Source organism: Lonchura striata, chromosome 14 (assembly GCF_050655825.1).
Source record: "Lonchura striata isolate lonStrDom1 chromosome 14, ASM5065582v1, whole genome shotgun sequence".
NCBI classification, from domain to species: domain Eukaryota; kingdom Metazoa; phylum Chordata; class Aves; order Passeriformes; family Estrildidae; genus Lonchura; species Lonchura striata.
Genome location: NC_140716.1, coordinates 16,621,790 through 16,635,802, shown reverse-complemented (window position 1 = coordinate 16,635,802; position 14,013 = coordinate 16,621,790). Strand labels below are relative to the sequence as shown.

General features: G+C 44.8%; 1 protein-coding gene across 34 annotated transcripts in view; it reads right to left on the bottom strand.

Moving 5' to 3' along the window:
• The window catches only part of MAPK8IP3 (mitogen-activated protein kinase 8 interacting protein 3), a 76,152-nt gene that overhangs the window by 46,203 nt on the left and 15,936 nt on the right, over nt 1–14,013 (bottom strand). For 20 of the 34 annotated variants that reach the window (XR_014958425.1, XM_085591821.1, XM_085591811.1 and 17 more), the window contains 4 exons: nt 4,876–4,996; nt 4,060–4,130; nt 2,723–2,814; nt 853–876 (listed from right to left, as the gene is read on the bottom strand). Coding sequence is in view for 33 of the 34 variants with exons in the window: in XM_085591821.1 (XP_085447947.1) it covers nt 853–876; nt 2,723–2,814; nt 4,060–4,130; nt 4,876–4,996 (308 nt within the window). In the remaining variant the exon portion in view is untranslated. Of the gene's footprint in view, nt 1–852; nt 877–2,722; nt 2,815–4,059; nt 4,131–4,875; nt 4,997–5,587; nt 8,511–14,013 lie in introns of those variants that run through there. The other 14 variants (XM_085591817.1, XM_085591819.1, XM_085591826.1 and 11 more) reach the window with 2 other exon arrangements.

Below are 14,013 nucleotides of genomic sequence, written 5' to 3'. Positions count from 1 at the left end.
ACACTCTCCAATAAAGACTTGCAGTAGCCGAAACCTGGGATTAGGATGTTCTACAAGCAACATCCTAAAATTTACAAAGCATAACAAAACTACAGTTTGTTTGCCAGCATTTAAAGAGGAGAACTAGTCTCTTTGAAGGCTCTGGGCACAGCACTTCCTGCTTAACCATCAGCCAAAAGTGCCTTTGGAAACCCACTGACACTGACACTTGTTCTGCTTCCACTCAGAAACCCAGCATGGCTTGAACTCTAGAGTAAAATAAGAGAGAAGAAATTTCTTAGAATCTGAGGGAACTGCATGAAGCTGTGTCAGGGGAGTTTTAGGCTGAATTTCAAGAATTTCCTCCAGATGGTGGTGGGCACTGAACTGGCTCCCCAGGGAACTGTCATGGCACCAAGGCTGCCAGAGCTCCAGGAGCGTTTGGACAATGCTCTGAGGCACAGAATGTGATTGTTGGGGTGTCTGTCTGTGGAAGGACAGGAGCTGGATTTGATAATCCTTATGGGCCTCTTCCAACTCAGGATATTCAATGAGTCTATGGGTCTATGATTCTATGACTTTTTATAACATTAGGGGATGTGACGTGTAAACATCCCATCCCAGACATCTGATCCTGTTTTGGGACCAAACTTGTGTGTCTTCTGCATTTGCATACACAAGCTTCTCCCTACTGTGTTATCCCAGCTCCATGGCTCCCTTTGCACTCCTGAACCAGCAAGTCCAGCATGGGTGCCAGTAGACACAGAGAGTAAATATGCCAGTACAATACAGTCCCAGCATCACACTGTCACCATTTCACAGCAACCTCCAACACTTGATTTAATGAAGTTCAGATGCAGCAATAGGATTTACCTTTTCCTCCAGGACTGGCGATGACTGCAGTAACAAACATAACAGCCAAACAGCAGCAATCCCACAAAAAGCAAGACAAAAAGAACAACCATTAGAGAGCAAATGTCATGCAAACATGCAACCTACCACAGACACAAGGTAGACATGCACTGCAAACCCCAGGCCATGTGGAAGTGGTACTGTAGATGTGACAGCCTTGTCAGAGAGCAAGAAAACTAGATAAGTTTTCCCAGAATCAGTCTGAGAGACTTTAGGGAGTTGAAGATAATGATAGCTTATTATTATAAACAACCTGCAGGTGGCGTTTTCCTAGTCTCTGTTTTCTTGTTTTTCTCAAGCATTGTTTATAAGAAAGGCATCTTGTTAATTAGCCAATCAGGTGATATGTATTGATTAATTGACCTAACCAGGTCTATCTCTATCGGAACAATGTACAAAAAGAGGATCTGAAGTAAAGGCATATGCTTTACACAAACTAGCCTTCTGGAGAATCTGTGCTACACATGCACACACACAAACACACGCAAAGCTGGAGATCAAGAAAAAACTCCCATTTCCCACTGGTAGCTCCTACAGACTTGGACCACAGTCCCATCATGGGCTTTTCACAGATATACAGTGTTTCTCTCCAAGGATACTAGCAATATGCCACACTTAAAGGGTAAAAGACTAAAATTCTCTGACATGAAAAGGTAATTCTTGATGGAAATTTTGCCCTTCACCAAATGAGAGTGGCAGTCTTGTAGATACAACCAGCAACACTTTTCACTGGGCAACCCTTTCAAGGAATGTTAACATAAAGCCATCATTAATATTAACTTATTTAAGAGTCAGGGAAGGAAAAGCTTTTAAGCTTTTAAGAAAGGAAGAAATGAAAAATTATTTCTATTATGCAGTCCAACTCAGGAGTTGGACTTCAATGATGCTTGTGGCTTGCTTTCAACTCAGGGTATTCTATGATTCTATGATTCAAAATTGGCAGGTGCACACAGGCCTCACCCTTTAAAAGAGAGACATTCTAAGTTTGCTTTTGCCTACAGTACTTTCGGATTTTACTGTGTAAGCACTTCCACAGATATAGTCTTACTTCCAGAAGTCTAAGTTGGGAGAGAAACAAGCCTAACACACCTATCCCATTCCATCTCTAACAATAGGCTCAGATCATGTTCTGGGAGCTCACTCTGGATTTCCAGACTGTGAGGGATAGAGAAGAAGGAAGAAAAATAGTCTGATAAGGGAGATTTTATGAACAGATGAGCACTTACAACTATTGGTTCCTTTTAGACCATGTCTTCTCAAGCTTTCTACAGCTCATCTGACCAGGAAAGCTGACATCTAGCTTTTTTTTGTTCTTCTCAATTGATTTCTATATTTTAGACAATTTATTTCTAGTCAGAACCCACACACTGCAGGAAGGGAGGAAAATCCCTTTCTTGGACATAAGTAGGATTTGTGGTGACTGACAGAAAGCTTGCTCTGAAAGAACAACAGGTGAAAAAATCCTGTAATAGCTAATGGATTTAACTGCTAAGTTTTGCTGCCTATCCCACATACAAAGACATATAAACACACAAACACTTTATCTGACACCTTCATCTATTCTAAACTTTTACATACTACCTAAGAATAGGAACGTGTTTTCTAGAGACCCCATCAATAGCAGCATGATAAAGCCTCACCTCTGTAGAACAACTTAGAAAGCTCCTCACCATCAAGTACTCACAACTCACCCAGAACCGATTAAAACAGAGCTTCAGCTACAATCCTTGTCCCCAGGGAAAGGTCCTGCTCTGTTTTCTCTCTCAAACATACACAATCAGTGTTTAAGTTCCCAGGTGACACGTGTTATATGGAAAGGTCATGGCCCTACCTTCTCCCGGGTACACTGCCCTCAGTTTGGTTATTTCCCCCAACTTGCTGCATCTTAGATCGCTCAATGTGTTCCACGTATGTCTGGATCATCTGTGAGGAGAGAAAAATCCATGAGGCAAACACAGTAGAAGGAAAGGCTCATTTTCTGCTTTTGTTTAATTTTCTGTGGCATCCATTTCGAATCCCCTGGGTTTTTTTGCAGACTTCCTTGTCTTTACTGCTGCCTTCTAAGCTGATGATGTACGTGAATGGTCTAATCTAATAGAAAATTTATCAGCAAATTGTGTCAGAAATTACTTCAGCTGAATCTCATAACCAAATATCCTTGAAAAAAAAACAACATAAGCCCGAATGCCCATTGGCAATGGGAGATGAGGGAGCACTGTGCATAGCATCACAGAAGAGGTGAGATTGGAAGGATTAATGGTCCTACGGTGCATTAGTCCACCCCCTGCTGAAATAGGGCCACACAGAGCAAGCTGCCACAGGACCGCATCCAGGTAGATGATGAATATCTCCAAGGAAGGAGACTCCAACACGCCTCTGAGCAACCTGTGCCAGGGCTAATTGGCCCTGCAGTAAAGTAGTTTTTACTACTTTGTTCAGAATGAGCTTTCTGTGTCCTCATTTGTGCCAGCTGTCTCCACTGGGTGTTGTGGTGTGTTTTGCTCTGAATCCATGTTTGTTCCCTGTCCTCCTCCCTAATCCCCTCCCTTTACCAGTTGCCAATTTTCCCAAGCCCTTCCCTAACCTCCTCCCTTCCAAGCTGTCAATCCTCCCTATCCCTACCCCTTTCTCCAGAGAGTTCTGTGTCTGTCTTGTTGCCCTCGACACCCCATTTGTTACTTCGTATTATTCCCCCCGTTTTCCCTGATAGGCTCATAAGTTGTTTACCCCACCTTATACTCCTCTCCTACCATATCCTCCTCGGTTCACTTTCCTACACCCCTACTCCTGAGCTGCTGTATAAAAACTTCTGTTCACCCCCTCAGTCCTGTCTGGGAGCCCAGGAATAAATCCGTGTTGTTGCAGCCCAAGCCCCGTGCCATGGCTGTGTGTCCCTGCTCTGTCCCTGCCGATAACTGGGACTGCAGCTCGCAGGGAACGGTCGCGGCCCCGCCGCAGCCGCCCAACGTGCCCTGCTCAGCAACAACTGGGTACCAGTGAACACAGCCTGTCTCCATCCTCTTTACAACCTCCAGTTAGGTATTTCTGATGGTGCCGAAGTTTAGAAGCTCTAGTCATCACTAGGATTGTAAAGCTGAGTTCTTTGACATGATATAGTCATGTAGATATAGACAAAGAGTTTATTTATTTAGAAAGATGATCTCCTACCTCTGTGTGACGCTGATGCAGAGCATTATACTCCTTCTTCATTTCTGATTCACGTTCTTCCAGTCGAGAAACTGCCAAGAGAAGATCCCAACTATCAGCTAACTGAAACCTGGCTCTCAAAATAAACTATTTGAGAAACAAAGCCTTTTTTTTTAGAAATTAATTTATACCTACTGAATAAAACAAAGAAAACTGTGGGATTTGGTCTTTTTTACACTCATTAGTTTCATGGGTACCTGCATGTTCGCAATACCAGCAATTTTGCACCACAAATGCAATAAAACCACATTAGTTTTTCAGCAGTAGCCTGGTGCCCTGTAAGCATCTTAGTTTGGCAACAATTTATTGTCTTCTGGGACTGGCTCTTCTGGCTACTTAAGGAGCAAGTGTACTGGTTGAAACACCAAAAAATTCTGAGGGGAGCTTCAATGACTGCACATATTAAGGAAGTATTTGTAAAAACAAATACACAAACTAAGTAACTGAGTAACTAACTAATGTGATGATTTTTAAAAGAACGGAATATTCTGCAAGGAGAAACTGGAAACCAGGTTCCAAAGGCCCAAATCTTATACCTTGCATCTGGAGAGACTGACCACAAAAGAGAAGAAATGAAGCCTCTACTGAATTAGTGTGGGTACATCCCAGCCTTGGGAAAGCTCAGAATTTTACATCAAAGTAAGGGACAACCAGATATTTTGGGCTTTGCACAAATTACATTAAAACAAAAAAACCTATGCAGATTCTTTTTAAAGTAGCACTGTATGTGTGTAGAAAGCATGTGTATAATCATGTCTGGTTAACAGCTTTGCTTACTCTGGTCTGCATAGTTTTTGGTCTTCAGCTCCAGCTGTCTAGTCTGAAATTCAAGGTGTTCCACTTGAATTTGTAGTTCTTTCTTTTCCTGTTCCAGTGCATCTTCAAACTCTATGAACTTCTGCATAGGGAAGAAGTGGAGAAGGAGACACAGATGAGGATTACATGCAAAATCAGTTTGCCCTACCATGACCCTTCCTCTCCTCACAAAAATAGAAATTTGAGAGAATATAAAGTGAGGGAATATAAATTAGGAAATCAGAAATAATAATTTTTAAGTACTGTAAGTAGCACAACAGTATTTTATCAAGCTGAAAGATCTATTTTAAATTAGAAACTTATTGTTATCTTTAATGCATAATAAATATATAAACTACGGTCCAACATGAATTCTATAAACCAGCACAACTTTATCATCTTCAGCAATTGTCTTGCTTTGAAAAGACAGGAGTCTGTGAAGGAAGGCAAAAGCCTCCTGTGAAATGGAAAAGGTAAACCCCCTCCCTCCGAATTACCACAATTTTTAAAAAAAGATTCTCAGGCAAAGATATGGGAATAGGAATAACAGTTCTTTACTAGGAGAAAAACTAAATAAAAATAATAACTAAAAAATGTAATTAGTACAAACTAAACTAGTGATGGAGTCAGAAACCTGACACCCTGAAGAGTCAGGGTGTTGGCAGTAGTCCAGTTAAAATGGTGGCTGCTCCACCTGCAGTGGCAGATGAAATGCTGCTGAAGTGGTGATCTCTAGAAGGGTGTAGTTTTCTCTGAAGGTCTGGTAGTAGTTGGGCCTGCTCTTCCTCTAGGAATTCAGCAGAGAAGAAGCTGCTCCTCTTGGAATCCAGCGAAGTGGCTGCCAGTGTCCCAAAAAGTGCTGATTATATGCAGGTAAGAATGCTTGGCTCCTCCCTCTGGGTGGAGCATCTCACAATGGGATGATGTAACTTTACCATCATGCAGTGAAGTCATTCAATATTCTATTAACAGAAGATATCTCCCCGGAGGGAGACATTGTTCTTGGAAGAGATAAGGAAACTGCCCAACCTCCAACAGATGGCAAATAGAATACATGCTTATCTTACAAGCCAGGACATTATCCACCCCTTATTCTATTTCCATCTGCATCGCAATGAAATCTTACACACAGTTCTCACTTAAGACCAGGTTTCCCTGTGGTACACAACGGGTTTCCCCATCTTTCTGTATTACCCACCAAGTGTAACCAGGTCCTTGAGCAAAAACAATACCACAGATGGGTTTGTCTTTGCCTGAGATGGGATTAATCCAAACAGTTTTCCCTAAAATACCTTTCATATGTACTACAGGGACCTTATCTCCATCTACTGCGTGTAAGGGTTCTGACTGGGCAGGGCCAGCTCGATTGACAGACCCCCCGGGTGTTGACCATCCAGGTTGCTTTTGCCAGGTTAATTTCCCAGTTCCCCCACCAAGTGCCTTTAGGGTAGTCTTAAGGAGTCCGTTGCACCGTTCAACTTTGCCGGCAGCTGGAGCATGATAGGGAATATGATATATCCATTCGATACCATGTTCTCTGGCCCAGATGTTGATAAGGCTGTTCTTGAAATGGGTGCCGTTGTCAGACTCAATTCTCTCAGGGGTGCCATGTCTCCACAGGACTTGCTTTTCCAAGCCTAAGATGGTGTTCTGGGCAGTGGCATGAGGTACAGGGAAAGTCTCCAGCCATCCAGTGGTGGCTTCCACCATGGTCAGCACGTAGCGCTTGCCTTGGCGTGTCTGGGGCAGTGTGATATAGTCAATCTGCCAGGCCTCCCCATACTTGTACTTGGACCCCCACCCACAATAGCACAGAGGATTCACCCGCGTGGACTGTTTGATGGCCACACAGGTCTCACAGTCATGGATAACCTGAGAAATACTGTCCATGGTTAGATCTACCCCTCAGTCTTGTGCCCACTTGTAGGTGGCATCTCTGCCCTGATGACCTGAGGCATCATGAGCCCATCGAGCCAGGAACAACTCCCCCTTATGGTGCCAATCTAAGTCTATCTTTGACATCTCTATTCTTGCTGCCTGATCTACCTGCTTGTTGTTTCGGTGCTCCTCATTAGCCCAACTTTTGGGGACATGGGCATCTACATGACGGACTTTCACCGTCAGCTTTTCCACCCGAGAGGCAATGTCTTTCCATATATCAGCAGCCCAGATTGGCTTTCCTCTACGTTGCCAGTTGGCCTTCCTCCACCTTCCCAGCCAGCCCCACAGATCATTGGCTACCATCCACGAATCAGTATAAAGGTAGAGCTTTGGCCACTTCTCCCTTTCAGCAATGTCCAGAGCCAGCTGAACGGCCTTGAGTTCAGTGAGTTGGCTCGATCCACCTTCTCCTTTGGTAGCTTGTGCAACTTGGCGTGTGGGGCTCCATACGGCTGCTTTCCACTTCCAGTTCATCCCTACAATGCAACAGGAACCGTCAGTGAAAAAAGCGTAGCGGGTTTCCTCTGCTGGTAGTTGGTTTTATGGTGGAGCTTCTTCAGCCCTTGTCGCTTGTACCTGCTCCTCGTTGTCAGTGACGCCAAAGTTTTCACCTTCTGGCCAGTTCATAATTATCTCCAAAATCCCAGAGCGATTCAGGTTTCAAATACAGGCATGCTGAGTGATGAGGGCAATCCATTTGCTCCATGTGGCGTCAGTGGCATGGTGGGTAGTAGGAACCTTTCTTTAAACATCCACCCCAGCACCGGTAGTCGAGGTGCCAGGAGGAGTTGTGCTTCTGTGCCAATTACCTCCGAGGCAGCTTGAACTCCTTCAAAGGCAGCCAAGATTTCCTTCTCTGTTGGAGTGTAGTTGGCTTCGGACCCTCTGTAACTTCGGCTCCAGAATCCCAGTGGTCGGCCTCGAGTCTCACCAGGCGCCTTCTGCCAAAGACTCCAGGACAAATTATGGTTCCCAGCTGCAGAGTAGAGCACATTCTTCACATCTGGTTCCGTCCTGACTGGGCCAAGGGCTACTGCATGAGCAATTTCCTGCTTGATCTGGGTGAAGGCTTGTTGCTGCTCAGGGCCCCAGTGGAAATCAGTCTTTTTTTGGGTGACCAGGTAGAGAGGGCTCACAGTCTGACTGTACGCAGGAATGTGCATTCTCCAAAAACTGATGGCACCTAGGAAAGCTTGTGTTTCCTTCTTGGTGGTGGGTAGAGACATCGCTGTGATCTTGTTGGTGACCTCAGTGGGAATCTGATGCCGTCCGTCTTGCCATTTCACTCCCAGGAACTGGATCTCTCAGGCAGGTCCCTTGACTTTGCTCTTCTTTATGGCGAAGCCAGCTTCTAGCAGTATCTGGATGATCCTCTCACCTTTCTCAAACACTTCTGCCTCTGTGCTCCCCCACACAATGATGTCATCAATGTATTGCAGGTGTTCTGGAGCCTCACCCTTTTCTAGTGCAGCCTGGATCAGTCCACGGCAGATGGTGGGGCTGTGTTTCCACCCCTGGGGCAGTCAGTTCCAGGTGTACTGCACGCCCCTCCAGGTGAAAGCAAACTGAGGCCTGCATTCTGCTGCCAGAGGAATGGAGAAAAACGCATTAGCAAAATCAATAGTGGCATACCACTTTCCTGCCTTGGACTCCAGCTCATACTGGAGTCCCAGCATATCCGGTACAGCAGCGCTCAGTGGCGGAGTCACTTCATTTAAGCCACGATAGTCCACAGTCAATCTCCATTCTTTGTCAGATTTGCGCACAGGCCAGATGGGGCTGTTGAAGGGTGAGTGGGTTTTGCTGACCACCCCTTGGCTCTCCAGCTCCCGAATCATTTTGTGGATGGGGATCACGGCATCTCGATCCGTCCGATACTGCTGGCGGTGCACTGTCGAGGTCGCAATTGGCACGTGTTGTTCTTCCACCCTTAGGAGTCCTACTGCAGAGGGGTTTTCTGACAGTCCAGGCAAGGTGTTCAATTGCTTAATGTCTTCTGCCTCTACAGCGGCTATTCCAAAAGCCCACCTGAGTCCCTTTGGGTCTTTGTAACATCCGTTCCAGAGGAAGTCTATGCCTAGGATACACAGAGCATCTGAGCCAGTCACTACAGGATATTTCTGCCACTCCTTCCCAGTCAGGCTCACCTCGGCTTCCACCAGAGTCAATTGTTGTGATCCCCCTGTCACACCAGCAATGGAAACAGGCTCTGCCCCCACATGTCCCGATGGTACCAGAGTACACTGTGCACCAGTATCAACTAAAGCATCATATTTTTGTGGCTCTGATGTGCCAGGCCATTGGATCCACACTGTCCAAAAGATCTGGTTTTCCCATGCCTCTCCCTGGCTAGAGACAGGGCCCCTCTAACACTGGTTATTATTCCTTTCCTGGGCATACATACTAGAGGTCCCTTCAAGGGGGTCTGACAGATCGTACCCAAAAGCTTGGTCATGGAAGGTTGAGGCTACCTTCACTTTGGTGGAACTCCCCCGGTTAGAGTTTCCCTCCTTGAGTTGACGAACCCGTGCTGCCAGGACAGAAGTGGGTTTCCCATCCCACCTCCCCATGTCTTCCCCATGGTCACGCAGGAAGAACCACAGATTAGCCCTTGGGGTGTACCCTCTCTCTCTAGCTGGGGATTGTTGGGCGCTGATTCTGGGGCCTGTGACTCTCACGGGTGCTGCATTAACCTTCCTCATCTTCTCCCTCATCTCCTCTTTGAACTCCTTAATCACAGCTGAGATATGAGCCTGCATTCGGCCATTAATCATACTCTCATAATTCCTAAGTTTACTGGCAACAGAGCCCACTGTCTCTCGGTTAGTGCCAGCATCAATTGTTGCAATTAAAGCGGTGTACTGAGATGGCCCAAGATTTGCCAGACTCCACAGCATTTGCCCTGTGCACCTGATCTTGCCGTGGTCATTATCATGCTGTCCATCCCTCCAAAAGAGTACCTTCAATGCTGCCACTTCCCTCAGCTGTTGGATCCCTTCCTCAAGGGTTTTCCAGCACGTTCTGTGCTGGTGCTCCTGCATTCTCTCCCTGTGGACAAACCTCTCTCTGACACTCATTAAAAGCCTCTCCCAGAGAGAAAGGGATCCTGGCTCCCTTACAAAAATCTGATTCATACCTGAGTCCTGGGTCAAGGGTCCCAAGTTCCTTGCCTCACCACCGTCCAGCTGCACGCCTGTACCCATAAGGTCCCAGACCCGGAGTAACCAGGTAGTACAAGCCTCACATCGTCGTTGCACAATGTCTTTGTGCATATTACGCAGACTTTGATACGTCAGGGACTCGGTGATGATCGCAACCTCTGGCTCCCCTGTGGGTTGTGAGGTTCCTCCATTCCTATCCCTATCTGGGTGCTCTGCTTTCATTTTAGACCTCCTTGTTTCTACAGGGGTGACTGCTGCTGGCTGTGACTGCCTTTGTGGTTCAGCTGGAACCTGGACAGTTGTAACATCTGTGGGTTCCACAGCTGTACTATTAGACTGTCCCTCCTCAAGGCAAAGGGCCGGTTTCTCACCAGCTGGGGAAATGCACTCCTTCAGCATCTCTCGTATCTCCTTAACCAGAACCCTCACCCAATCTGGGTGGTTCATTTCTGAGGTGGGTTGTGGAGCAGGGTCAGGCTCTGGAGCAGCAGCATCTCCAGTCTCTGGTGTAGGTGTGAGGGTAGTTATCCAGGTTAATCTTCCATTATCTCCGAGTGCTAAATATAACAGGCATATTAGCAACACTACCCACTGTATGATATCATTAGCACTTAGAGAGGATCTTAACCCTTTGAGAACTGGTGGAGCGGAACCAAAAAGATGTTTAAAAGGTTGGGAGAAAGTTTCTCCCGGTGTCATTTCCTCACAGTAGGTACCATTATTAAAGTAACCCCAAAAACATAGTTAGTGTGTGATAGCTCTGAATCCATGTACCTGCCTTCCAGAGGAATTTAAAGATCCATATATTCCTCACCTTATTAACCCATAAGCCAAACTATATAACAGACACAGTAGCCTTAGTTATAGGACCCATTTTTAGATAAGGGCCTGCAAATGGGAGAAATACAGCTGCAACCACATGCCACCCAAACCAGGGTAAACTAGACCACATGGTGATACTTAGAGATGTTTCTATATCAGCACACACAACAAAAAAAACCCTTAAATTACTTAAGAACTGTTAATCCTTTTTTGTCCCCTTTCAGTGCCCTCAAGCCCCACATTGGGTGCCAAAATGTGTCTTGCTTTGAAAAGACAGGAGTCTGTGAAGGAAGGCAAAAGCCTCCTGTGAAATGGAAAAGGTAAACCCCCTCCCTCCGAATTACCACAATTTTTAAAAAAAGACTCTCAGGCAAAGATATGGGAATAGGAATAACAGTTCTTTACTAGGAGAAAAACTAAATAAAAATAATAACTAAAAAATGTAATTAGTACAAACTAAACTAGTGATGGAGTCAGAAACCTGACACCCTGAAGAGTCAGGGTGTTGGCAGTAGTCCAGTTAAAATGGTGGCTGCTCCACCTGCAGTGGCAGATGAAATGCTGCTGAAGTGGTGATCCCTAGAAGGGTGTAGCTTTCTCTGAAGGTCTGATGGTAGTTGGGCCTGCTCTTCCTCTAGGAATTCAGCAGAGAAGAAGCTGCTCCTCTTGGAATCCAGCGAAGTGGCTGCCAGTGTCCCAAAAAGTGCTGATTATATGCAGGTAAGAATGCTTGGCTCCTCCCTCTGGGTGGAGCATCTCACAATGGGATGATGTAACTTACCGTCATGCAGTGAAGTCATTCAATATTCTATTAACAGAAGATATCTCCCCGGAGGGAGACATTGTTCTTGGAAGAGATAAGAAAACTGCCCAACCTCCAACAGATGGCAAATAGAATACATGCTTATTTTACAAGCCAGGACAGCAATGCTGGTCTTCTTTATACCAGGCTGAATTTTGATTCCTGTTAATTTGATGTCACAGAAGAAAAATTTACTTACAATCATGTATTTAAAAATACCTATGTCAGAAACCTTCAGACTAACTCTGCTAATGATGCAGATATAGATAGCTCCACCCAAAATTCCTGAGTGGGAACAAGTCTTGCAGAAATGTGCAAGTCTTTTGGAAAACTAAGCTCCAACTCTGGTGCTGCTCACTCTCATTATCACCAACATAGAGGCAGCTGCACACAGCAGTGTGACTCCTGCACAGGACACTGGACCAAAAGAAAGGTTTTAGAGATACACTCATTTCACTATGAAAACACAACAGGAAAAGACCTGATTTCAGGGTGCTCTTTCAGTAAACTGTCACTTTTTGCCTGTGAACTTTTGTCACTCCCTGAAGTGGACACCAGCACACAAGAGCAGAGTAAACCATGTGGAACATTCTGTTCAGCTCCACTGTGGTATATTACACAACTCATGGTATGAACTGGAGCCAGAGGGACTCCATATTATGAAATATCATCTAGTATCACATAATACCATTAAAATATCATATCATATCATAAAGTGTCATGAAATATTCAAACTAAGCAGGATCCCTGGGAAGTGAATGCAGCTCCACCTCTCTTCAGGATGAGACTGGTTCTTGTGTGATACATGGCTATCAGAGGTTTTCTGCAGAATACACTAATGCAATAATGACCCATAGCCCACACATCTAGATATAGAAACAGCTGCTTCTAGAATCATTCCAGACACAAACTGGTGGGAAAGTCTCTAAGACTCAGATAATACACACCTCTCTCCAGCAAACCAAGCCACTAGGCTCACAAGGACACAGCACTGTAAAGTTATCCCACCAGCTGCAGTACACATCCTGGCCTGGCTTATAAACCCAAAAATTAAAGTCTGATTACATTACTCCTGAATAGTTCCTCCCAATAAAGCCAAAAGTACAGCATTATTTGCACCAACCAGTCCAGTAACTAGAACACTAACCCAACAGCTGAGCTGCATGAGCATGGCTAGGGTTGGGAGAAGCCCTGGATCTGGAGCAGCTGAGGATGACATTGAGAAGGAAATTAAGCTAAGCAGGCTTTAATCCACCCTTAAAAATGTTTATAGGCCAAGAGGAGCCCACAGGAAGTAACAAAGATATGTGAGGAGCTCACAAGGCTATGCTCCTGACTCTGCCTCTCTCTCTCTCTCCGTCTGTTTGCCAAATCCTCCTTAGGTCCAGGCCCATTAGATTTACCGATTCACCAGCACATGGAGACTGGCTGGAGAAACCTCCTCTGTCTAAAAGCATGGATAATGGGGAGAAAAATCCCTCCCCTTCTGCCCTCTTCATGGGGAAGTGTTCTCTCCACAAACATCACTGCTCAGGGGCATGAGAATTTAGATTTAACAAATTAAAGCTTTGTTTTACTTACAAAAGAGACAGACACTGGTAAGAATCCTTTTTTGGCAAAGACTCTCAGGGAAACTAACACATTTAAATGCTCAGTAAGATTATTTTGTTAAATTCTGCACATGAACCAGTCTACACTGCTGCACTCTCAGGGTAAACCACGTGCATGTTCCCTACTGCTTTTACTGGAATTATTAGCAGGGACACTGGAGCCATCATTGTAAACTGGATCCTCTCTGCAGATGACTGAAAGCCACATTATTTATGATTCTTGCAAACTTTTAAAACTGCTCAGTAAATTCCTGGGAGCAGTGACTCAATTTACATTCCCACATATCTGTACTTACAGAAACAATCAAAAACATTTTAGCCACTTCTTGCTTCCCTGCACATAGTGTTCTGCAGTGCCTTCAACCTCTAACTGGGCTTTTAACTTTATTGCTCTTCCTGTCCTAATTTACCTTAATAAGGGTTTGGGGGTTTTTTTCCACTTATGGCTGTTTTGCACAGAATTTTCTAGAAACAGCAGCAATGCCAACACCTTTCTTCCATTATAAAGAAGTCATCTCAGAGGCTAAACATCTACTTATTAATTATACTTTAAGCTTGTTCAAGGGTTTAAATTTTTAAGTATGTGTTTCCTCCTGAGATGTCAATTAAACATTGACATCCCTTAGTCATTCACCCAGCAACCTGTTTTATAGATTCTGAGAACTTTATAAAACAACCTGCTTTGCAAATTTGGGATTTGTTTTTGAATACTTTTTCAGAACAACAATCTGATTTCAAAATGAGTAAAAAAAGAAAAGAAGTCCTAACAGACACTGACAATGAG